This window comes from Aethina tumida, chromosome 3, assembly GCF_024364675.1.
Source record: "Aethina tumida isolate Nest 87 chromosome 3, icAetTumi1.1, whole genome shotgun sequence".
Taxonomy (NCBI): Eukaryota; Metazoa; Arthropoda; class Insecta; order Coleoptera; family Nitidulidae; genus Aethina; species Aethina tumida.
Window position 1 is genome coordinate 1793782 of NC_065437.1, and position 25831 is coordinate 1819612.

Here is a 25831-nt window from a genome sequence, read left to right on the forward strand (position 1 = left end):
TTTCACAACAAAAAATCCTTTCTCTTATCTTCTCACATAACAATAGACCGGTACTATTCCGAGTTATTTATTGGGATAAAAGTCTAATAAATATTTGATTCCCATCAAAAAGTCGTTACTGTATTATTCTGTTGATTGTACAAAAACACATTTCATTGACAATTAATAAATCACTCTTTCAACAGGGAAGTTAATTAAATAAGTCACAAGTTAACTACATTTTGGACTCTATTTAAGTACTACCAGCTCTTAAACTCAAGACTAATTAACACAAGACTTCATCACTTCTTCGATGCCATCATCCAACTCCTGAGTGGGGTCGCAGAACCTCAACTTCTTGTGGATGCCGCCCTCCAGAAACTTCAGCCGTTCCACAACGATGGCGTCGACACGTTCCGGAATTAACTCGAGGTCTTCGTCCAGCTGGTGGTTCAGCTGTTCGTAGCACTTCGTCTCCGAGCACTGCTCCAACCGTTCCTCGTCCTTCAGCACTTCGTCCGTCAGCCCCCACATCAGCAGGTCCAAGTCGTTGAAGTAACCGTCCGCTTCGGAGGTGACTTTGGCCAGACACTTCTGGAAGTCGCCCTCTATTTCTTCACTTAAGTTAGCAATTTTGTCTTCTAATTTGCAACGTTTTACTTGCGAAGCTACTTTTTCCATGCCCGTTTTTAGCTTGTTGTGGACGTCGTCTTCGTAGTTTTTAATGATGTCGTGCGACTTGGTGAGCCACACGTTGAGGTTGCTGTAGACTTGGTACTCGTTGTTGCTGAGCAACTTTTTTAGCTCGTTTAATTTGGTGTAGGTCTCATCTGGAACATCGCAGGTGACCTAAAAGGAAAAATTTTATTTTGATCATTATCTATTAATAAATTAAAATTGTTTTTATCTAAAAGTGCTTAAATATTTAAAATATTATCTTTTGTGTTATCACGAAATTATTGAGATGATATTAATGTAATTAGATTAATACATACTTAAATTAAATTAATTAGTATAATTGAAATTTCTTATTATTTTATGTCCATATTTCTAATTAAGTTATTGAGTATTTGAGAATATAACATATATAACAAAATAAGCTTTTTATATGAATATGAATATGTATAAATTTTACTCCAATTAAAACTCAACTTAGTAACTCACCTATAACATATTTCAGAATTTTGGTTATAAAAATATATAACATAAACTAAAAATTAAAAGTTCTTTGTAGATTCAATAATATAATTACTTATTGATTATTAAAGTATATAACATAAATTAAAAATTGTAAGCTAAAACATGAACAACAATTAAAATTTTGTTATATATACTAACTTATTTTTAATGTATTATTAAAGTATTGATTGTAAAGTATATGACATAAATTAAATATTAAATTTCTTGTATAAATTTTAATCTAATTAAAACTCAAGTTAGTAACTTACTTAACATATTTCAGAACTTCTGTTATAAAAATATATAACATAAACTAAAAATTAAAAGTTTCTTGTACATTCAATGGTCTAATTAAAACTCTTCTAACTTTAATATATTATTATCTATTAATTATTAAAGTATATAACATAAATTAAATATTATAAGCTTCTTGTATAAATATTAATTCAATAAAAACTCAATTTAGTAACTTACTTATAACATATTTCAGAAATTTGACCATAAAAGTATATAACATAAACTAAAAATTACAAGTTTCTTGTAATTTTTAGTTTATGTATTAATACATATTTATTATTAAAGTATATAACATAAATTAAATATTATAAGCTTCTTGTATAAATTTTAATCCAAAAAAAATTCGACTTAGTAACTTACTTATAACATATTTAAGAACTTTGACTATAAAAGTATATAACATAATCTAAAAATTAAAAGTTTCTCGAATATTTAATAATCTAATTAAAATTCGATATATTAATTTACTTTTAATATATTATTACATATTTATTATTAAAGTATATAACATAAATTAAATATTATAAGCTTCTTGTATAAATTTTAATTCATTAAAAACTCAACTTAGTAACTTACTTATAACATATTTAAGAACTTTGACTATAAAAGTATATAACATAAACTAAAAATTAAAAGTTTCTCGAATATTTAATAATCTAATTAAAATTCGATATATTAACTTACTTTTAATATATTATTACATATTTATTATTAAAGTATATAACATAAATTAAATATTATAAACTTCTTCTATAAATTTTAATCAAATAAAAATTCACCTTAGTAACTTACTTATAACGTATTTCAGAACTTTGACTATAAAAGTACTAAAGAATATAACATAAACTAAAAATTACAAGTTTCTTGAATATTTAATAATTTAATAGAAATTCGATATATTAATTTACTTTTAATATATAATTTCATTATTATTATTAAAGTATATAACATAAATTAAAAATTATAAGTTTCTTTTGTAAATTTTAATCTAATAAAAATTCAACTTAGCAACTTACTTATAATATATTTAAGAACTTTAAGAAGTATATAACATAAACTAAAAATTACAAGTTTCTTGAATATTTAATAATTTAATAGAAATTCGATATATTAACTTACTTTTAATATATAATTTCATTATTATTATTAAAGTATATAACATAAATTAAAAATTATAAGCTTCTTGTGTAAATTTTAATCTAATAAAAATTCAACTTAGTAACTTACTTATAACGTATTTCAGATCTTTGTCTATAAAAGTACCTATATAACATAAACTAAAAATTACAAGTTTCTGAATATTTAATAATTTAATAAAAATTCGATATATTAACTTACTTTTAATATATAATTTCATTATTATTATTAAAGCATATAACATAAATTAAAAATTATAAACTTCTTGTGTAAATTTTAATCTAATAAAAATTCAACTTAGTAACTTACTCATAACATATTTAAGAACTTTGGCTATGAAAGTATATAACATAAACTAAAAATTACAAGTTTCTTGAATATTTAATAATTTAATAGAAATTCGATATATTAACTTACTTTTAATATATAATTTCATTATTATTATTAAAGTATATAACATAAATTAAAAATTATAAGCTTCTTGTGTAAATTTTAATCTATTAAAAATTCAACTTAGTAACTTACTTATAACATATTTAAGAACTTTGGCTATGAAAGTATATAACATAAACTAAAAATTACAAGTTTCTTGAATATTTAATAATTTAATAAAAATTCGATATATTAACTTACTTTTAATATATAATTTCATTATTATTATTAAAGCATATAACATAAATTAAAAATTATAAGCTTCTTGTGTAAATTTTAATCTAATAAAAATTAAACTTAGTAACTTACTTATAACATATTTAAGAACTTTGACTATAAAAGTATATAACATAAACTAAAAATTAAAAGTTTCTCGTATATTTAATAATCTAGTTAAAATTCGATATATTAACTTATTTTTAATATATTATTACATATTTATTATTAAAGTATATAACATAAATTAAATATTATAAGCTTCTTGTATAAATTTTAATCCAATAAAAATTCGACTTAGTAACTTACTTATAACATATTTAAGAACTTTGACTATAAAAGTATATAACATAAACTAAAAATTAAAAATTTCTCGTAAATTTAATAATCTAATTAAAATTCGATATATTAATTTACTTTTAATATATTATTATATATTTATTATTAAAGTATATAACATAAATTAAATATTATAAGCTTCTTGTATAAATTTTAATCCAATAAAAATTCGACTTAGTAACTTACTTATAACATATTTAAGAACTTTGACTATAAAAGTATATAACATAAACTAAAAATTATATTAATATTATTACATATTTATAATATAAATTAAATATTCTAAGATTCTGGTATATATTAACTTACTTTTAATATATTATCACATATTGATATATTGAAATTATATAACATAAATTAAATATTAAAACTATTTTTTATAAATTTTAATATAATATGACTTAAGTATATAACTGTAAAAGTATAAATTTAAAATAGTAAGCTTTTTATATAAATAACAGTCTAATTAATTCATGTTATATTTATTTATTATTAATATATTATTAAAGTATATAATATAATAGATGTTTCTTATATAAAATATAATTGTAGTATTTCCAAAGTACACTATTTGTATAGAATTTCTTTTGTAACAAATAAGAGTCAAAAATTAAGACATTGAAAAAATTTGATATTATGTTGTATAACATAAATTAAAATACCACAATTTTATTTTAAATTACCAATTCATTAATGTTATTTATAACAATATTACTAAATTTTGAAATTAAAATTATTTTAATTAAAAAATTACCTGAGTCACTATGAGGGTTAAAACAACACCAACAAAAATATTCACCATGTTGAACATAGCAAAATACAATTGTAACAAAAAGTCTGATTTAAAATTGTCTTGACTAAACAATTAGATTTGAGAACTCACGTACAGATAACAAATGAGATTAAGTGTTCTCGAAAAATATTGATTAGCAACATTTTAACTAACAACTTTGTTATTAATTTTATGAACAAAATGTTGTTTTTGTTCAAATAAAATTTAAAATATTTTAAAGGGGAAGTAATTAAAATTACTTTAAACTTTGCTGTGATATATTTTCACTTTACAGATTAAAAATCAACATCATCTTCTTCATATTCATACAATATAATGTTTGATTGTGTTTGAATGCACTCTTTGACTTGTTCAAACAAAGCCTCAGTCTCCGTCCTCAACTGTGCGCATCCACTGCAATACTGCAACCTGAATCCGGAAGATTCAGCAATGTAGGCTTCGGCCTCCGGAATTTTCTTCAGTATCGCCTCCGGAATTTCAGCGAAGGCGTTCTGCAGTACCGGAATCAACTCCTCCAAACAACCCTCGTCTTTGCCACACGCGTTGAACCGTTGCTGATAGTCGAGGATCTTTTGGCTCAGCATGTAGATTTGGTTGTTCAACTCGGCCAAGTAACGGACGACGGCGTTGCCGACCATCATCACGCAGGCCTGGTACTGACCAGCGTAGTTGCGGACGGTGTCCAGGTCCTGGTCCAAAGTGGCGACGCACCCTTCCGCCGATTCGGCTTTGGCCTCAGCTTTCAACTCTTCAGCCACCACCAGGATTGCGTTGTAGGTTTCGGTGAGGCGATTCTCTTCGTCCACGATGTACCTGTTGGCAGCTTCGTCGTACGAGGCCAACCAACCGGAGGACTTTGACGTCACTTCGTATTCGTTCAGGTTTGTGTCGACTTTCAGCTTTCTTAATAGAGTGTAAGCCTTTTGGTACACGTCATCTTTTAGGGGTTCACAGTTTCCCTTTAAGTGTAAATATTTTTTATGGAGTCCAACAAAGGATTACGACTTACCTGGACAATTAAGTTAATGAGAGCAAACAAGGAAAGTATTTTAAACATGATCATCAGTGATTGTCTGTACAACTACATATAGTAATTATAATCTTATTTATTTTATATTTATAGTAAATGATAATTGAGATAATAAAAATCCTTTCCAAGAATAATGAGGTTAATAATATTATTCACTGACTCACTAATTTTTTTTTGCTATTAGTATAATAGTTAATAAATATTTTAAATAGATAAAAATATTTTTAATTGATTTGTTGACTCCTTTGTAAATTGCTAAGAACAAAATGATATAATGAATATGCGGCTTTTTGAAACTGAAGGAAGATCAACCTCTGTTGTGAACTCCGCCTGTTGAAGCTTTCTTTCAGTCTCTAAGACACTATGTGATCTTGTGTTGCCATGAAGAAGCAGAACACCTTTATCCTTGACTTATTGAAGCTTGTCTTTCAAAGAATAGACAGTAATATTGATGATTTACCCTTTTGATAGGTAATCAGCACACCACATCTCAGTTATGACATCTTATACACTATTAAATGTCTCATTGGTGGATGAAGAAGAACTGATTTAGTATTTTGGAGCTTTCTTTCAGTCTCTAACACAATATGTAATCTTGTCTTGACATGACGAAGCAAAACACCTTTATTCTTGACTTATTGAAGCTTGTCTTTGAGTTTTTTATGAAACAATAGACAGTAACATTGATGCTTTGGCCCCTTGGTAGGTTATCAACACATCACATCTCAATTATGACTTCTTCTGCTCTATTAAACAGCTCATTGGTGAATAAAATAGAACTCATTTAGTATTTTGGAGCTTTCTTTCAGTCTCTAAGACAATATGTGATCTTGTCTTGCCATGAAGAAGCAAAACACCTTTGTCCTTGACTTATTGAAGCTTGTCTTTGAGTTTTTTATGAATCAATAGACAGTAACATTGATGCTTTGGCCCCTTGGTAGGTTATCAACACATCACATCTCAATTATGACTTCTTCTGCTCTATTAAACAGCTCATTGGTGAATAAAATAGAACTCATTTAGTATTTTGGAGCTTTCTTTCAGTCTCTAAGACAATATGTGATCTTGTGCTGCCATGAAGAAGCAAAACACCTTTGTCCTTGACTTATTGAAGCTTGTCTTTGAGTTTTTTATGAATCAATAGACAGTAACATTGATGCTTTGGCCCCTTGGTAGATCATCAACACATCACATCTCAATTACGACTTCTTCTGCTCTATTAAACAGCTCATTGGTGAATGAAATAGAACTCATTTAGTATTTTGGAGCTTTCTTTCAGTCTCTAAGACAATATGTGATCTTGTCTTGCCATGAAGAAGCAAAACACCTTTGTCCTTGACTTATTGAAGCTTGTCTTTGAGTTTTTTATGAATCAATATACAGTAACATTGATGCTTTGGCCCCTTGGTAGATCATCAACACATCACATCTCAATTACGACTTCTTCTGCTCTATTAAACAGCTCATTGGTGAATGAAATAGAACTCATTTAGTATTTTGGAGCTTTCTTTCAGTCTCTAAGACAATATGTGATCTTGTCTTGCCATGACGAAGCAAAACACCTTTGTCCTTGACTTATTGAAGCTTGTCTTTCAAAGAATAGACAGTAATATTGATGCTTTGCTCTTTTGATAGGTCATCAGCACACCAAATCTCAGTTATCACATCTTCTACACTATTAAACGACTCATTGGTGGATGAAGAAGAACTCATTTAGTATTTTGTAGCTTTCTTTCAGTCTCTAAGACAATATGTGATCTTGTGTTGCCATGAAGAAGCACAGCACACCACATCTCAGTTATGACTTCTTCTGCACTATTAAACAGCTCATTGGTGAATAAAATAAACCTCATTTAGTATTTTGGAGCTTTCTTTCAGTCTCTAAGACAATATGCTTTATGATTTATTGAAACATTAGGAAATTATTAGAAATGCTAACAGTACTGGTGTGCACCAACCCTTTGTTAAATAAAATAGTACCAATAACAAGAAAGGTAGAGAAGGGTGCACGATCCATGACGATGATTATCAAAATAAACTAATTTCCTATTGAACCATAGTGCATGTTAATGATGAAGTTATGGTTTAAGTTGACATGTTAAATTAATAACATATGCATTGTCAATTAGACACGATCATAGATACAGTATTTATGCATGAACACCCTAATTAATACGAATTTTAGTATCCATATGCGTTAATTGAATAGAAACATGTGCTGGTTTATGGTGGCACGAGTTACAACAATAAATAGTATTGTGTAAACTCTATCAAAAAGTTTAATTTACACATTATAATTTATGGGGGGGATTTAAAACTGAAAATAAAACATTTTATAAATTATCAAATTTATTTAACATTAATAAAGTAATAATTTGCAGTGGAAATAAATTTAATTAAAAACGATTAATAATAAATAAATAAATCAAAAACAAATACTATTTTATAAAATTTTATCATATATACTTTAAAATAAAAAATAATTAATTAACATATTAAACTTAAAATTAATTTATTCCTTAATAATTAACATATTTATTAATTAATTATTTTTTTTAGAAAAATAATTATCAATAAAAAAGTTAAATATAAAAATACTTATTACTCGTACTATAAAATTTTATATTTAGATGATAAAAGAAAATATGTATATATTTAATTTAATCTAAATATTGTAAAAAATAAAAAAATATATTTATTTTTGTACTAAAATTAAACAAATTACATTAATGAAATTACAAAATTATTTAATTTGTACCAATAATTGATAATAAATTATTCCAATATGTCAAAATGAATAAATTTATTTAAAAATTTAAAAAATTATTACCTATTCTATAAAATAAAATATTTAAAATTATTTACTTTTGACAATTGTTTAAACAATGATAAAAGAAAATATGTATATATTTAATTTAATCTAGATATTCTGAAAAATAAAAAAATATATTTATTTTAATTCAACAAATTACATTAATGAAATTACAAAATTATTTAATTTGTACCAATAATTGTTAATAAATTATTCCAATATGTCAGAATGAATAAATACAGACAACTAAGTATAATATTAATTGTTATTAAGTAAATGCTTTATTTAAAAATTTAAAAAATTATTACATATTCTATAAAATAAAATATTTAAAATTATTTACTTTTGACAATTGTTTAAACAATGATAAAAGAAAATATGTATATATTTAATTTAATCTAGATATTCTGAAAAATAAAAAAATATATTTATTTTAATTCAACAAATTACATTAATGAAATTACAAAATTATTTAATTTGTACCAATAATTGTTAATAAATTATTCCAATATGTCAGAATGAATAAATACAGACAACTAAGTATAATATTAATTGTTATTAAGTAAATGCTTTATTTAAAAATTTAAAAAATTATTACATATTCTATAAAATAAAATATTTAAAATTATTTACTTTTGACAATTGTTTAAACAATGATAAATGAAAATATGTATATATTTAATTTAATCTAAATATTCTGAAAAATATAAAAATATATTTATTTATGTACTAAAATTCAACAAATTACATTAATGAAAGTACAAAATCGATTAATTTGTACCAATAATTGTTAATAAATTATTCTAATATGTCAAAATGAATAAATACAGACAACTAAGTATAATATTAATGGTTATTAAGTAAATGCTTTATTTAAAAATTTAAAAAATTATTACATATTCTATAAAATAAAATATTTAAAATTATTTACTTTTGACAATTGTTTAAACAATGATAAAAGAAAATATGTATATATTTAATTTAATCTAAATATTCTGAAAAATAAAAAAATATATTTATTTATGTACTAAAATTCAACAAATTACATTAATGAAATTACAAAATCATTTAATTTGAACCAATAATTGTTAATAAATTATTCCAATATGTCAAAATGAATAAATACAGACAACTATAATAATATTAATTATTATTAAGTAAAAAAAATAAAATTATTAAATATTTTATAAAATAAAATATTTAAAATTATTTGCTTGTGACAATTGTTTAATTAATGAAAAAAGAAATTATGTATAAATAAATAAAGATTATTTAGATTATAAAGATTATTTAGATTAGATTAATTTAATCTAAATATTGCCCAAAATAAAAAAATATGTATATTTGTACTAAAATTCAATAAATTATATTAATGAACATAGAAAATCAATTAATTTTTTTCAATACATCAAAATTAATTCCAACAATTTTAATATTTGTTATATCTGTAAAACTCTGAACAAGATATAATGTAAAACAAAAAACAAAAAATCTTAAAGTTGAAACTTTCTTTATTAATTTTAAAACATTATTCATTAAATGATTCATTTAAAAATTTTAAAAATTATTTAATATTTTATTTAAAAAAAATGTTTAATTGTAACAATTTTTCAATAATTTGATTTAAATAAAGTAATTATTAAGTAAATGAAGTCCAACTTCAATAAATGCATACTTTAATATACTGCTTTGTACTGTCACTAATTTTAGACTTTATTTATAGAATAATAGTTAAAAATATTAATAACTTAGTTGAAATTATAGGCAAATCCCCTGAGGTGATCCACACTTATTATATTAATGACGTAGCAAAATTTCCACTATATTTAAACTTCCTTAATGCTGTTCTAATCAGTTTGAAGACTTCTAACGAATCCTCACAATGCCTCGTTTCTTGTTAATCGTTGTGGTTCTTGTAATTTGTAGCCAAGTAAGTATTTAATTATTTTAATTGTTCTGCATAAGTATAAAATCAAATATTAGAGTATTATTAACAGATACTATCCACTTCTACTTTAATTTTATCAACTATTAATTCAGTAATTACATTCAAACTTTTAAATTAATCAAATTTAAAACAATTAGAGGGTCTTGATTGATTGAAAAATGAAATATATATGTGAATCAAAGGGGAAATTCAATATTTTATATTAGTATTAATTTTCTACTACTAATTTAGTCCCCTAATCAGCAAAATTTAATATTAAACTCTATAAATAAATATGTCGAAGTGTATGAATTTGAATTGCCATTAATGCCAAAGCAAACAACGTAAAATCAAACATTAGGCAATCATATTAATTATATATTCATTGTGTGATATGTACACAATCATCACCAAATTCGTTAAAGGTCAATAACTTTTAGATAAAAGCAGACAACCCGAAACGCAAGACGACCCACGAGCTGAACGAACTGAAGGAGAAAGTCGACGATAAGTACGACAACTTAGAAAAACGACTGAAAAAGGCCGAAGAAGAAATCACCAAAGAGGCCCAAAAACTGATCGACGAAAACAACCAGGATGTCGACAAGGAGTACAAAAATCTAAAGAAAGACCTCGATGAAGTGGCCAGGAAGAACGAAACGTGTGTGGAACCACTAAAGGAACAACTGGAAATGGAGTACATGGAAGCCAAGGAGGCCTCCAACTGCACCGAGCCCATCGTTGAGGACACCAAGATGGAGCTGGAGAAACTAAATAAGACAGCCATGGATGTGAAAAAGGAAGTGGACGGGCTGGAGAAGCAAGTTAAGGACTGTGGAAACAAAGAGGATTGTTTGAAAGGAGCCCTTGATGACATCAAGGAGAGTCGTGCCTCCAAAGACCTCAGCAAAATTAAAAAGAAAGTCAAGGACCTGGTTGAGGACAAGCAGGACCAGCTGAAGAAGTGCAAGACCGTCAGGAGGTTCAAGAACAAAGCCAGACGTGTGTTGGACGAAGCCAAAGACTGTGAATGAAACTAATGACAACCATCAACTTGGAACAAAAACATTTTAATTGTATTAACAAATTCCAATCAAAATAAACTAATAAATATGCACTTAGTAAGAGTATTTCAGGTAGATATTCCGATGCTAATTTGTGCAAATTTACATAAAACCCAGTTTACAGACATTTATTACAAATGGACCAATTGTTTGTTGGGGCCTTACATTAATAACTTCTCGACTTGTTGTTGTGAGAATTATTTAGGGCCGTTGTTATTAATTTCAAGGAAAGCCACTACGTTTATTTAGGTGACACGGTCTCATTCGACAATATAAATTCGTACGTTTATTCAACCTGTTCTTCACTTAAAGAGTAAATCTCGAAAATATTGGTCAGTTGAATCAAAATGATGCGGTTATTTGTGTTGGTTTTATGTTGTTTTGTTGTGGTAAGTAAATTGTAACTTAATTCTCCAAATATTACATGTGTAAATTATTGTTTATTACTAATCTAATACCTATAATTCAAAAGAACCCAACCTAACCTCAAAATTTGCGTTTCCTTCTGCTTCAGTAACTAATTGGACTTAATTTTCTAAGTACTTCATGTGTAAATGATTGTTTTTTACAAATTTATTAAGGATTAGTTGCCTGAATGACTATTCTATGTCCATCAATTCAAAAGAAACAAAAGCTAACCTCAAAATTTGCGTTTCTTCTGTTATGTTAAGTAAACTACAACTAATCAAACTTAATTTTCCAAATATTACATGTGTAAATTATTGTTTATTTCAAATCTAATACCTCTAATTCAAAAGAACCCAACCTAACCTCAAAATTTGCGTTTCCTTATGCTTCAGTAAGTAATTGGACTTAATTTTCTAAGTACTTCATGTGTAAATGATTGTTTTTTACTAATTTCTTAAGGATTAGTTACCTGAATGACTATTCTATGTCCATCAATTCAAAAGAAACAAAAGCTAACCTCAAAATTTGCGTTTCTTCTGTTATGTTAAGTAAACTACAACTAATCAAACTTAATTTTCCAAATATTACATGTGTAAATTATTGTTTATTACTAATCTAATACCTATCATTCAAAAGAACCCAACCTAACCTCAAAATTTGCGTTTTCTTATGCTTTAGTAACTAACGGGACTTAATTTTCTAAGTACTTCGTGTGTAAATGATTATTTTTTACTAATTTCTTAAGGATTAGTTGCCTGAATGACTATTCTATGTCCATCAATTCAAAAGAAACAAAAGCTAACCTCAAAATTTGCGTTTCTTCTGTTATGTTAAGTAAACAACAACTAATCAAACTTAATTTTCCAAATATTACATGTGTAAATTATTGTTTATTACTAATCTAATACCTATCATTCAAAAGAACCCAACCTAACCTCAAAATTTGCGTTTTCTTATGCTTTAGTAACTAACGGGACTTAATTTTCTAAGTACTTCGTGTGTAAATGATTATTTTTTACTAATTTCTTAAGGATTAGTTGCCTGAATGACTATTCTATGTCCATCAATTCAAAAGAAACAAAAGCTAACCTCAAAATTTGCGTTTCTTCTGTTATGTTAAGTAAACAACAACTAATCAAACTTAATTTTCCAAGTATTTCATGTGTAAATTATTGTTTATCACTAATCTAATACCTCTAATTCAAAAGAACCCAACCTAACCTCAAAATTTGCTTTTCTCCTGTTATGGTAAGTCAACTACAACTAATCAAACTCAATTTTTAACTTGTAAATAGTTGTTTATTGCTAATTTTTTGAAGACGAGTTCCCTAAACGACCATTCTAAGCAAAAACAAATAGGGTTAACCTCAAAATTTGTCTCTAGGTTCGTGGCAACACCTTACAAGAGGCGAACAAACAATACAACGACCTAAAAACGAAGGTGAAACAGAAACTGGAGCTGCTGGACATTGCCAGATCTAAATGGGAGAACGACGTGGGCGACGCCATCAAGAAGTTCGACCGCGAGACACCAATAGCCATCGACGAACAGAAACGCAAATTCGACGACATCTTGAAGTCACTGTCGGCGAAAAACTCTAAGTGCGTACAAGATAAACAGAAATCCTTCGCCGACATTTTGCAGTACGCCAAAAACTACGTGACGTGCAGCGGTCCAATCGGCGCCTCCGCCAGCAAGGGGTACGGCCAACTGGCTGGCTATTCCTACGGTGTGCTAGGTCGTGTGGAGGCGTTGGAGGAACAAATTAAGAAGTGCAACGGAGCTGATGGTTGTTTGAAGCTGGTCATAGCCGACATCAAGAAGTCCAGTGCCCTTAAATCGTTGGATGAGTACACACAAGATGCTAAGAAGCTGGCGGAGGACAAGAAGAAGGATTTGAAGACGAACTGCAAAGTGGTGGAGAAGTACAAGACAGACGGGGATAATTTGATCAAACAGATCAAAGCTTGTATTGGTTAGATTTAATGATTATTGTAACTGTTTTTTATAAATATTAATTTTTTGTGCTTGCCTTGGTATTTTGGCGAGTGACAAGAGATCTCACATATTCCAACGTATTAATAAAGTTTAATAAACAAAAACTATTAATTTAATGCCTGTTGCCCTTATAATGAATAATAACGAAAAGTATTTGGCACTAAAACAATTACAATATATAAATTAATATAAAGAAAGGATATAAAAATATTTATAACTATGGAAAAAAATATTTTATTAATTTTTTTTTTTTTCTATTATATTAATTTTTATTTTGAAGAAACAACAAGAAAAAATTTAAAAAAAAAGGCAAAAAACTATGCGATCCTGCCAGGATTCGAACCTGGAATCTTCTGATCCGTAGTCAGACGCGTTATCCGTTGCGCCACAGGACCCGTTGAACAATATTGGTTTCTTACTACATTACAACTGTATCATTTTAACACGTTAATGTAGATTGAATAAAATAAAAAATAAATCAACTTATAATAGACATGAAATTTATATTAAATTATTAAAATATAATAGATAAACATACTATAAATATAAAAAATACACATATTTAAATATAATATACAAATATACTTATATATTTTAAGTAAATAAAAAAAAACATTATAAAAATTGAAAAATTAAAAAATATATCATAAACAAGAGATAAAAAGTATAAAAAAACTATCAAATAAATAATAAAAGAAAGAAGAATATAAATAACTAAACATATTGGATACGTGAAAAATGCATATAAAAAGTAAAATAACTTTGATATCTACAAAAATTAAAAATTTAAATAAATAAAAAATTAAACATTAATATTAAATAATGATTAATATTAAAATATTATTAAAATTATAAATAATTAAATAATATAATTGGAAAATATATCAAAATAAATTAATAATATTAATAAACTAATTAATTATATTATTAACAACTAATAAAGTTTAATTTAAAAAAAAGGTGAAAAATAATTATAAATTTTAAAAATACTTATTAAATTAAAAATATAAAAAAGAAATAAATAAGATAAACAAAAAAAAATTATAAAATAAAAATAAAAATGATAAAAATATAAATTAAAAACAAATACAAAAATATATAAGAAAATAAATGAAGAATTAAATAAAGATATATATATAAACAAACAATTATAAAGTAATATATTTAATAAATAATTAAAAAAATAAAAATAAATAAAATTGAAAACATAAAATGGTAAAAAAATAAGTAAAAATAATAAAATTACATATTAAAATAAAAAATAAGATTAATGCATTAATTAATTACATTATTAATAATTAATTATAGTTAAAATAAAAAAAAATATATAAAATAAAATAAAAAAATGTTAAAAATATAAAATAAAAATCGAAACAAAAAATGGTAAAAAATAAATAAAAATATTAAAATAAAAAATAAAATTAATAAATTAATTATTAATAACTAATAACAGTTAAAATTTAAAAAAAAAATGATAAAATAAAATTAAAAATATAAATTAATATCCAAAACAAAAATAAAAAAAGAATTATATGACGACTTATATAAACAAATAATTACAAATTGTTATATTTAAATAAATCATAAATAACTAAAAAAATAAATAATAAAATTGAAAAAATAAAATGGTAAGAAATAAATGAAAATATTATAATTACATATTAAAATAAACAATAAGATTAATTATTTATTAATAATATAGTTAATTCATTAATTATTCTTATTTTTTAATTTAATATGTAATTGGTATAATAATAAAAAGTGATAAAATTTGAAATGTTAAAAATATATATTAAAAATCAAAACAGAATTAGATAGAAAAAATAACAAAATAATATGTTTAAAAAAAACACAAATAAGTAAAAAAATATAAATAAAAATATTAAAATTACATATTAAAATAAAAATAAGATTAATACATTATTTATTATTAAAATATTATTAATAATTAACTATAGTTAAAATAAAAAAATACAAAATTTTAATTAATTTATTATTCTTATTTTTTATTTTAATATGTAATTGGTAATAATAATAAAATGTGATAAAATTTGAAATGTTAATTATATAAATTAAAAATCAAAACAAAATTAGATATAGAAAATTACGAAGCAATATGTTTAAAAGTCATATCAGTCAAAAAATATAAATAAAAATATTAAAATTAAAAAAATATAATCAAAAATGTTAAAAATCAAAACAAAAAATGATAAAAAAATTAAAACTACATATTATATATACATATATATATATATAAAACAAAAGTATATAACAATGTAATTAAAAAAAAATTACTAAAAAATAAAATAATATAAAGTATTAAAATTTAGATTAACTATTTTTCATATAAATAATGTGTGAATTTGTATTAATTTAGAGGATGTAACAATTAGATGTATTTCCCACAACTACGATGACGACGACAGCAACAAGAAATATTCGATTGTTACACGATTGTAACAAAACAATAATCGCACGTCGTTGTGGGAATTTCGGCAATAACCATTTCGGACTTATCGCAGATAATTGGACGGGACACCTTGAACCAGATTAACTCTTGAATACTTTTCGGCACAACCAATACCTACGCGCACTCATTATTTACGGATTATCTGTCTGGCCGTTAGCAGACTTCTTGTAAACAACGGAACAACACAATATTCGTGCATATGTTCCAGTTTGTACGACTTCTTTTTCTTTTTTCAATACAATGCCTTTCTTATCTGAAAGAAAAAATTGTCTTGTTCATCTGCCATTATTTGACAATACGTTATTTCGGTTGTCCTCCAAACCTGTTCCTCTTTCTGCAAATACTTACTTGAATTTAAGCCTCTGGTCTGTTTTAAAAAATCATGTGTCATGTGTGGCCCAAAATATGTCCCATATGTCACCAGAAAATTTTAATAAACCCATATTGCCTTAAGAGTATGATTATTAGTGGGCAGTGATGAGGAAAAAATTGTCCCATAATAGCCAATTATTCAGATGTGGTCAACGAATTAATATTGAACTTTGTTGTTGTGGTTACTGATGTAAATAATAACCAAATTCATAGAAAACAATCCCCCCAAAGAAAAATTAAGTTAAAATTATTGTTATTAAGTTAGGTCATTAATAAATCCTTTTAACAATGTGGGAGGATTAGTGTATCAATATAAGTAAATCTTCACCTGCCTCTAAACCAATCAGGTATAACATTTTGGTTTAAATTTATGCCCAAACACTCCCTAAACCACAGCACCACCTTTCATCTAGCAAGCAACCATCATCACATCAAACTACATTAAAATGTCTAAAGGAGTACACAAGGATCATGTTCTGGACTTGGCCAATGGAAAACGAGGCGTCTGGCTGGTCAAAGTACCAAAGTACGTGGCCAGCAGATGGGAAAAGGCACCAGGCAACATAGAAGTAGGAAAACTAAGAATCGTAAAGCCCCAAGGTCAAAAAGCACAAGTATCATTAACCCTCTCCGACAACATAATGAAGATGAACGAAGCTGGAGAGGAGAGCATCCCCAGAGATCACACCCTGAATGTCTCCACAGTCACCCAACAAACCTTGGGGGTGTTCTCACACTCAACAGCTAGCTCGGACCTTCCACAATCTTCAACTGAGAAGTTGTACATGGAAGGTAAGATAGTACAGAAACTGGAGTGCAGACCACACGCCGACAACACTTACATGGCGTTGAAGAAGCAGTGCATTAAAGAAGCTTCAATACCAACAAGGCAAGTGGTGCAGCTGGACCGCATTGTCCAGACCTACAAACCAGTGTCTAACCACAAGAACAACATCGAGTACATGGAGAGGAAGAAGGCCGAGGGCAAGAAGTCACGTGAGGATAAGGATGCTGTCATGGAACGGTTGTTTGCTGCATTCGAAAAGCATCAGTACTACAACATTAAGGATCTGGTCAAGCTTACCAACCAACCGGTTACGTATCTGAAGCAGATTCTTAAGGAGGTCTGCAACTACAACATGACCAATCCGCACAAGAACATGTGGGAGTTGAAGCCTGAGTTTAGGCATTATAAAAAGGAAGAGGAAGAGGATGATGAATAGTTTGCTAATAAAAATGGGACAAAAGACATATGTTTTTTATTGTTTACATTATTCTCATGAACTAGAAAATGTGACCATTAACCTCTATAAATTTAAATTTATATATTTAAGTTACCAGAAAGTGTGATCTTAACCTCACAAAATAATAATATATATATTTAATACATATAATAAGTTTAATAAATTTATTGGCAATTAATAAGGAGACCAAAAACATTAAATTTGCTCTTAATAAATACATGTTCGTATATAAAATGTGGCACATAACCTCAAAAAAATAAATATATAAATTAATATGGGCAATAAAGCTGCAGCTGCCTATAATAATTGCAAATGGTATGCAAAACCAGCATGCAAACATCAAATTCGTTAGAAAATTAATAGTTACGCGTGCCATTTGAGTCGCACACGTCCAATAAACAGAAATTTACGATTCTGATTGAAACGGCTGATATGCGGGCTCCACGTTGTGTTGTATGCATCATTAGCGCCGCATCGGAATAAACAAAGTAACGGAATACGTAAATGAAAGTGCACCGGTGCAAGTTCGGGCTTGTGCGGGGCCGGCTGTCGGTGCGGTGGGCCCACACAATAATGATAATAATTGTGTTTGTCGCCGGGCGATTTGGCGGGGGTGCTTTGGCGTCCTGCCATAATGGCAATTAGATGTGGTCCGTTCTGCTGATAGCAATCGAATTGATCACCTATTTGTTTGGGCCGCAATTCTATTTACTCATTATTCAGAGTTTGAAATGTTAGGTTAGATTAGGTATTGGAGGAATTAATTTACTTCTTTGACATTTAACTTTAAAGTATATAATTCTTTAAAGTTTAGTTAATATTTAATAAATATTTTTAAACAGATAAACATATTCTGCATTTATTTATTGACTCCTAAGTAAGTCAATTACTAAAAATACTAAATTTACAACGTTTAACATCTATTGAACAAAATTATCACCATTATAATCAATTTTTGTTAAGGTTTTACAAGTAAAATCATGGCACCAACAAAGGGCTTCTTGGAACTGAAGAAAATGACACAAATAAGTAATAATCACTTAAGGAAATATCTCATTTGACATCAAAATGCTTTTTTTGAGTCTCCAAAACGATTTGGGGTTCTTCTGTGTCCAGGAAGAAGTACCACAACTCCTTCCTTGCCTTAAGAATCTTCTCTTTGAGTCTTTTATGAAACAACAGACAATTGCATTGACTTTTTGACCTCTTAGTAGGTCATCAACACCTTATTTAACTTAAGACTTCTTTTTTATTTTATGAAATTCATTGGATAAAATCTTTTTTAATAGATTTTCTAAACATGTTTCCCAAGAATGTCCCAGATTTTGTTTAATTTCTTCGTTGGTACATGTTTCTGGATGACCTTGACGTTATTCTTCATTATATTACTGACATTTCACAGAAGAAATTTAAGCAAATGTGTTGTCTAATGAGTCTTATTGTCTAGAAAGCCTTCTTTGAGTTTCTATGTGGACATGTGGTCTTAAATCTCCATGAAGAAGCACCACACCTTCTTCTTTGCCTTAAGAAGCTTCTCTTTAAGTTTTTTATGAAACAACAGACAATTGCATTGACTTTTTGACCTCTTAGTAGGTCATCAACACCTTATTTAACTTAAAACTTCTTTTTTATTTTATGAAATTCATTAGATAAAATCTTTTTTAATAGATTTTCTAAACATGTTTCCCAAGAATGTCTCAGATTTTGTTTAATTTCTTCGTTGGTACATGTTTCAGGATGACCTTGACGTTATTCTTCATTATATTACTGACATTTCACAGAAGAAATTTAAGCAAGTGTGTTGTCTAATGAGTCTTATTGTCTAGAAAGCCTTCTTTGAGTTTCTATGTGGACATGTGGTCTTAAATCTCCATGAAGAAGCACCACACCTTCTTCTTTGCCTTAAGAAGCTTCTCTTTAAGTTTTTTATGAAACAACAGACAATTGCATTGACTTTTTGACCTCTTAGTAGGTCATCAACACCTTATTTAACTTAAAACTTCTTTTTTATTTTATGAAATTCATTAGATAAAATCTTTTTTAATAGATTTTCTAAACATGTTTCCCAAGAATGTCTCAGATTTTGTTTAATTTCTTCGTTGGTACATGTTTCAGGATGACCTTGACGTTATTCTTCATTATATTACTGACGTTTCGCAGAAGAAATTTAAGCAAATGTGTTGTCCAATGAGTCTTGAAAGTCTTCTTTGAGTTTCTATGTCGACATGGGGTCTTATGTCTCAATGAAAAAGCCTCACACCGTCTTCTTTGTCTTAAGAAACTTCTCTTGCCAGTTTTAAATGGACTTCATCACTTACAGGATCTTTTTAGGAAGAGTACAGAAAAGTTTTCAACTTATATGTACTGTTTAAATCAAAAACATCATGAGCTGGTGCTTACTAGTTAGTTTTTTCATGACCAACAACCAACCCACATTTTTTCTAGCCTCCAACCAGCTACGAAATGAAAAAAAAAACCTGAAAAACCGTTTTTCGATTGTGATGCAAATATAACAGCCCCATCCTCGCACAGTAAGATAATTTCTGCCTGCCCTGAAAATCTTTTTTGCATTGTTTGTGTGTTTGGGTGAACAAAAGGAAGTAATAGGTAGGACGGAACGTTATTTAAGATCGGGGTTGGCAGGTAAAATGTGTTCCTTAAGTGACGGCACATGAGAAAACACTAATTAGATGAGTGTTTTGCATAATGTGCGTGCATGTAACCTTTTTCCTACTCGTTCCACTTTAACTCGATGTCTTCTTGCTTGTTTTGTATTTACATAGGCAACGATTGTTATGTTAACATAAGGGATTACATTTTTAATTTAGTTGGATTAGTCTATTTGGCAACTAATGAGAAAAGGAAACAGAAATTTATTAACAGAAGCCTTGACATTTAAAAAAAATTATAAACTTTTAGGTTAAGTTAGGTTACCTATGAGTTAATTAATGTAAATTTAAACATTTGGGAAATGCATAAAACATCATCATGCATCAAATTATATACTGTCTATAGAAACTCTTCAATAAATACGACAAATTATTTTTTAATCAAAGAATTTCTCCAGTCCATTTTGACAAGCTTCTCCTTCAGGAGGCAATTTGAATACTTTTAGCATTTATAAGGTCTTCCAAGTTTAGACATTGTCTTTAAAATTTGATAAATGTAGTTCTTTTGTTCTTAATTGATATATTCACAAATAATTAATAAAAACCTAACCTAACTTCATTATATTTTGAAACTTGCTTTGTTTTAAATAATTATGTGCAAAAATGTCTTTTTTGCATGAACTTTTTGTTCAGCAATTTCAACAAGTCATTTAATTTATTGAAGAACATGTCTCTTCATGTTTGGAATTAAAATCAACCATGTCAACCATCTTGTATTTTAAATAATTGAATTTTTATTTTTTTATCAATATTCTGCAATTATCAAAGCCTAATCTAACCTTAGAATTTTGGTTTTAGCATTATGTTTAGTAAGTTCTTCGGTTTGAGACAAATTTTGAAACTCTTTATTGAGGTACTTTGATAATTTGTCTGTGGAAATTCTTTGACAAATGATTTGACAGTGAAAAATGTACTAATTACTTTCGAACATAAGTGCAATTAATAACGCCGTTACTGTTGCTGCCCAATTTAACTAACAGGGAGCTCCGTCGTGACGGAAACTCGCTTCATTTAACGCATCTTATTAAGAGGAACGAGAGGGAGATGACTTTATTTAAGCAGTTCTATCGCACTATGATCTTACTTAAGACTTCCATAGGATTTGCCTTGTAACACAAATCTGATGTGATAAACTAACAAAAGCGTGTCAATGTTGGGGTTAATTATTGAGGTTATGTTGTTTATTCAGTTAATCAATTACCAATTTGTAGGTTAGGTTAGGTTGCTTCGGTGTAAGAGTGGTCTAAAAACAATCGACATAAATCACCGGGTTGGTGACGGGGTGAAAAACGAGGCGAGTCGACCAGACCGACCAATTTGCGCCAATCAGCCCGTCGCTTTGTCTTCCCAACGTCACACATCCATCTTGCCACTTGCCTCCTTCCATCCGTGTAGCCGGATTAATTTTAGTACCGTCATTTTAAAAACTAGGTACTGCGATTAATTAAAAACCATCCGTGGATCTTAATTCGACATGTGCTGGTACGAATCGGATGAAGCCGATAATTAACATGTAAACAGATACTGGAACTAATCCCGCATTTAAACACATCATAAACGTCAATTATGGACCCGTTAAAAGAACCATAATTTAGCAGACCGCAGTCGATTACAGGCGCCCTGTCGTCAACTATGTCGTCTGTGAGCCGTTTCGCTCATGTGGAAACGCTCTTGACAGATGGTGCATCCGAGTTATTATTCTCATCCTGTTTAATCCACGCCAAACTACCCAATATTATTAAATAACGTCGCCGTACATCTACAGTCTCGAATTAACAACAATAAAATAAAAAGTTGTCTATTTTAGGCCTCTTAATTAGTCGTAGTTGTTTTTGAAGTGGTGTGGAGTTTCTTCAGTATAAGAATAATGATTGACGCCTTCGGAGCAGGTGGATTTGTTCACCTGTAGTGAACGCCCGCACGCAACAACGATTACGTGCCCTGGCACGTGTCAAGAAATTATTAAAGACCAATAAAGTATTTAAATTCTTGTAAAATAACCATTAACGGGCCGGTGCAATATTAAATTTATATTGCCGACCTGAAAACAACTGCCTTCAGGTAAAAAGTTATAAATTTCAAGTTGGTTTTTCTAATTTGGCAACATAAGTTAGGTTAGGTTAGATTAGGCTAAGGTTTTTATTAATTTTGTTTGGATGCATCAATTAAAAATAACAGAACTACACTTATCAGATTTCAAAGGCAATGTCTAAACTTGGAAGAAGACCTTGTAAGTGCTAAAATAAAAGTAACATTCGAATTGCCTTCTGAAAGAGAAGGTTGCCAAATAAATTGAAGAAATTCTTTGATAGAAAAACAATGTCAGTTGCTTTTGTTGTGTTCATTGAACAGTTTCTACAGACAGTATATAATTTAATGGTTGTAAAAAGTAAAATAAGTAAGCTAAAGCAAGATAGATGAGAAAATAAGAAACACAAACTAAGTTACACAAGGTAAATAGAAAACATTATCAATCAAGGATTGTCAAGAATTTATTAATAAAGCTTCCAGATCCACTACAATCTGACAAAACTTACAATAAATGAAAGGATTCATCTGTTCAATAACGGAAACAAGACAACTTTAAAAACTCCTCCAAAACTTATAATAAGTAAGGTTAGGTTAGGCTAAAGTTTTTATTAGTTTTGTTCGGATGCATCAATTAAGGTTAAAAGAACTACACTTATCAGATTTTAAAGAATATGTTTAATCTTAGAAGAAGACCTTAAAAATGCTGAAATAAAAGGCATTCGAATTGCCTTCTAAAAGAGAAGCTTGTCAGAATGAATTGAAGAAAGGCTTTGATAGAAAAATAATGTCAGTAGCTTTTGTCGTGTTCACTGAAGAGTTTCTACAGACAGTATATAATTTGATGCCTGTAAAAAGTAAAATAAGTAAACTAAAGGAAGTTAGATTGGATAACAAAAAGAGGAAGAATGTCTTGACAACTTTATACACCACATCAAAAAGTAAAAAACACAAAAAAACTTAAGAAGCCTATAAAGAATACAAACTAAGTTACACAGGGTAAATAGGAAACATTATCAAGAAGGATTGTCAAGAATTTATTATTATTAAGCTTCCAGGTCCACTACAATCTGACAAAACTTACAATAATCAATTCAGTACCAGGAACAAGACAACTTTGAAGACCCCTTATCAAGGACACTCAACAGTCTGTAGACTTTTGGGGTACCAAGGTTAGGTTAGGCATCAATTAAGAATAAAGGAACTACATTTATCAGATTTCAAAGACAATATCTAATCTTGGAAGAAGATTTTATAAATACTAAAACAAAAGAATCATTCGAATTATTTTCTGAAAGAGAAGGTTGTCAAAATAGATTGGAGAAACTCTTTTATAGAAAAATAATGTCAGTAGCTTTTGTTATATTCATTGAAAAGTTTCTACAGACAGTATATTGAAGGGATTCATCAGTTCAATACCAGAAACAAGGCAACTTTAAAGACTCCTTACAATATCAAGGACACTCAGCCATCTGTGGACTTTTGGGGTACCAAAACTTATAATAAGTTAGGTTAGGTTAGGTTAAAGTTTTAATTAATTAAAAATATAAGAACTACGTTTATCAGATCATAAAGACAATGTCTTAAAAAAAGACATTTTAAATACTAAAACAATAGAAGCACTGTAAGTACCTCCTGAAAGAAGAGGTTGCCAAATTGGTTAGGTGGTACTTATTTACCTCATTCAAAACGATTGTTTTAATGTGTCATTTTAGTGTATTTTAAGTGTTTGATGACAATAAATTACCATCACCATTACCAAGAAAGTGAATAAAACTGATCCAGTTTCCCAGAATCTTGATTTTTTTATGTTTGACACGTGTCCTCAGGTAGCGGGCACCGAAATAGACGCGCGAGCGAGGGTGTACCACCTGTCCCATTCCCATCAGCGTCCCAATACAAACAATGCGAAGTCAACAAGATCGGAACCCGCGTCCATTCAAGTTCCAAAGATGTGCTTGTGTGTATGTGGAGCAACAGCTGCCCGGAGGGAGGTCAGCGTCTAAATGCGCTCCTTTGATCGATTGAATCCGTCTTGGGCAAACAAAAAAACCGTTGAAAGGTGAAACTGACGGATGGACGAGATGATCAAACTTTGGGGGCACCTTTCCGAATTGACTCTTTTCTCGTGCTGAAGTGCGGGAACAAAAAAAAATTGAGTGTTTCTAAGATCGATGTGATTTCATTAAAGAGGGCGTACTTTACTCATCTGCTTTTATTAAATCGGGAATGGATTTAAGTACATAAGTTTATTAAGTGTGGTTAAGTGGCGTGAAACGATTTAATAAGTAAATTTGCTTTTCTACAGGTGGTTCTGTAGTGTGCACATTGATTTGTTATCAGCAAACCACCCGCGGAGTTTTGTCAGAGGAATTCGTGTTTATCTTGGTAAACAGCTGCTTCAATTCATTCGGTGATATATTATGGAGAATTAACGTCATTTTAATTAATTATGGTAATATATCTCAAAATATACAAAATTTATTTATTTATTAATGTTTATTAACACTTTAAACATTTAATAATTTTGTAAACCTTTCTAATCTTACATTTTATGAAATAAAACACAGAATAATTATGTTTTTTTATTAGTTCCTTGCTATAATCCCAATTTACTCAAAATTTCTACTTTCTGTACTAAAATCATATAATAAAAAAGTTAATTACTGTAAGTTTGAATGTTTAATAAGTTCCTATTGCTATTGATGTCATAATTTATCAACTAAAACACAGAATAATTAATTAGTAAAATTTATTTTGTGCTAAAATCACAAAGTACACAAAAATTCTTTATTTTATGCTAAAAAAATATATAATAAAGAAGTTTATTAACAGTTTAAACGTTTTTAAACATTTTATGAAATAAAATACAGAATAATTATATGTCTTTTTATTAGTTTCTTGCTAAAATCCCAATTTACCCAAAAATTCTACATTCTGTGCTAAAATCATAGAATAAAAAAGTTAATTAGTGTAAGTTTAAACGTTTAAGAATTTTCTATTATAATTAATATTATAATTTATCAAATAAAACACCGAATAATCAAGCAGTTAAATTTATTTTGTGCTATAATCACAAAATACACAAAGTTTTCTTATATAGTGACAAAAATTATATAATAAAAAAGTTTATTAACAGCTTAAACTTTTTAGAAGTTTTTAAAATTTTCTAGTACAACATTTTATGTAATAAAATACAGAATAATTATATGTTTTCTTATTAGTATCTTGCTAAAATCCTAATTTACCTAAAAATCTTATATTCTGTGCTAAAATCATAGAATAAAAAAGTTAATTAGTGTAAGTTTAAACGTTTAAGAATTTTCTATTACAATTAATATTATAATTTATCAAATAAAACACAGAATAATCATGTAGTTAAATTTATTTTGTGCTAAAATCACAAAGTACATAAAAATTCTTTATTTTGTGCTAA

The 25831-nt window shown here is 27.8% G+C and overlaps 5 protein-coding genes and 1 non-coding gene across 7 annotated transcripts; 3 read left to right on the top strand and 3 right to left on the bottom strand.

The window, feature by feature from the left end:
• Nucleotides 1-210: 210 nt before the first annotated feature.
• Nucleotides 211-4455, bottom strand: LOC126265007 (uncharacterized). The gene is made up of 2 exons (XM_049965066.1): nucleotides 4334-4455; nucleotides 211-828 (listed from the first exon to the last, which is right to left on the bottom strand). The coding sequence occupies exons 1-2, from the start codon at nucleotides 4388-4390 to the stop codon at nucleotides 262-264; spliced, it is 624 nt and encodes a 207-aa protein (XP_049821023.1). The 5' UTR covers nucleotides 4391-4455; the 3' UTR covers nucleotides 211-261.
• Nucleotides 4456-4623: 168 nt separating this feature from the next.
• LOC109599816 (uncharacterized) lies at nucleotides 4624-5434 on the bottom strand. The gene is made up of 2 exons (XM_020015862.2): nucleotides 5382-5434; nucleotides 4624-5331 (listed from the first exon to the last, which is right to left on the bottom strand). Exons 1-2 carry the CDS (start codon nucleotides 5427-5429, stop codon nucleotides 4648-4650), a joined length of 732 nt encoding a protein of 243 aa, XP_019871421.1. The 5' UTR covers nucleotides 5430-5434; the 3' UTR covers nucleotides 4624-4647.
• Nucleotides 5435-10055: 4621 nt separating this feature from the next.
• LOC109599814 (uncharacterized) lies at nucleotides 10056-11271 on the top strand. The gene is made up of 2 exons (XM_020015858.2): nucleotides 10056-10144; nucleotides 10582-11271. Exons 1-2 carry the CDS (start codon nucleotides 10097-10099, stop codon nucleotides 11173-11175), a joined length of 642 nt encoding a protein of 213 aa, XP_019871417.2. The 5' UTR covers nucleotides 10056-10096; the 3' UTR covers nucleotides 11176-11271.
• A 24-nt stretch (nucleotides 11272-11295) lies between these two features.
• On the top strand, nucleotides 11296-13728 carry LOC126265006 (uncharacterized). 2 transcript variants are annotated; one of them, XM_049965064.1, is made up of 2 exons: nucleotides 11296-11594; nucleotides 12998-13728. In XM_049965064.1, the coding sequence occupies exons 1-2, from the start codon at nucleotides 11553-11555 to the stop codon at nucleotides 13592-13594; spliced, it is 639 nt and encodes a 212-aa protein (XP_049821021.1). In that variant the 5' UTR covers nucleotides 11296-11552; the 3' UTR covers nucleotides 13595-13728. The 2 variants fall into 2 exon arrangements, with proteins under 2 accessions (XP_049821021.1, XP_049821022.1); XM_049965065.1 differs by lacking the exon at nucleotides 11296-11594 and adding an exon at nucleotides 12106-12861.
• Nucleotides 13729-13934: 206 nt separating this feature from the next.
• Nucleotides 13935-14007, bottom strand: Trnar-acg (transfer RNA arginine (anticodon ACG)). Its single transcript has one exon. It is a non-coding gene; the product is annotated as a tRNA-Arg (tRNA).
• Nucleotides 14008-16714: 2707 nt separating this feature from the next.
• On the top strand, nucleotides 16715-17677 carry LOC109599817 (general transcription factor IIF subunit 2-like). The gene is made up of 2 exons (XM_020015864.2): nucleotides 16715-16801; nucleotides 16868-17677. The coding sequence occupies exon 2, from the start codon at nucleotides 16901-16903 to the stop codon at nucleotides 17675-17677; it is 777 nt and encodes a 258-aa protein (XP_019871423.1). The 5' UTR covers nucleotides 16715-16801; nucleotides 16868-16900.
• The last annotated feature ends 8154 nt before the right edge of the window (nucleotides 17678-25831 follow it).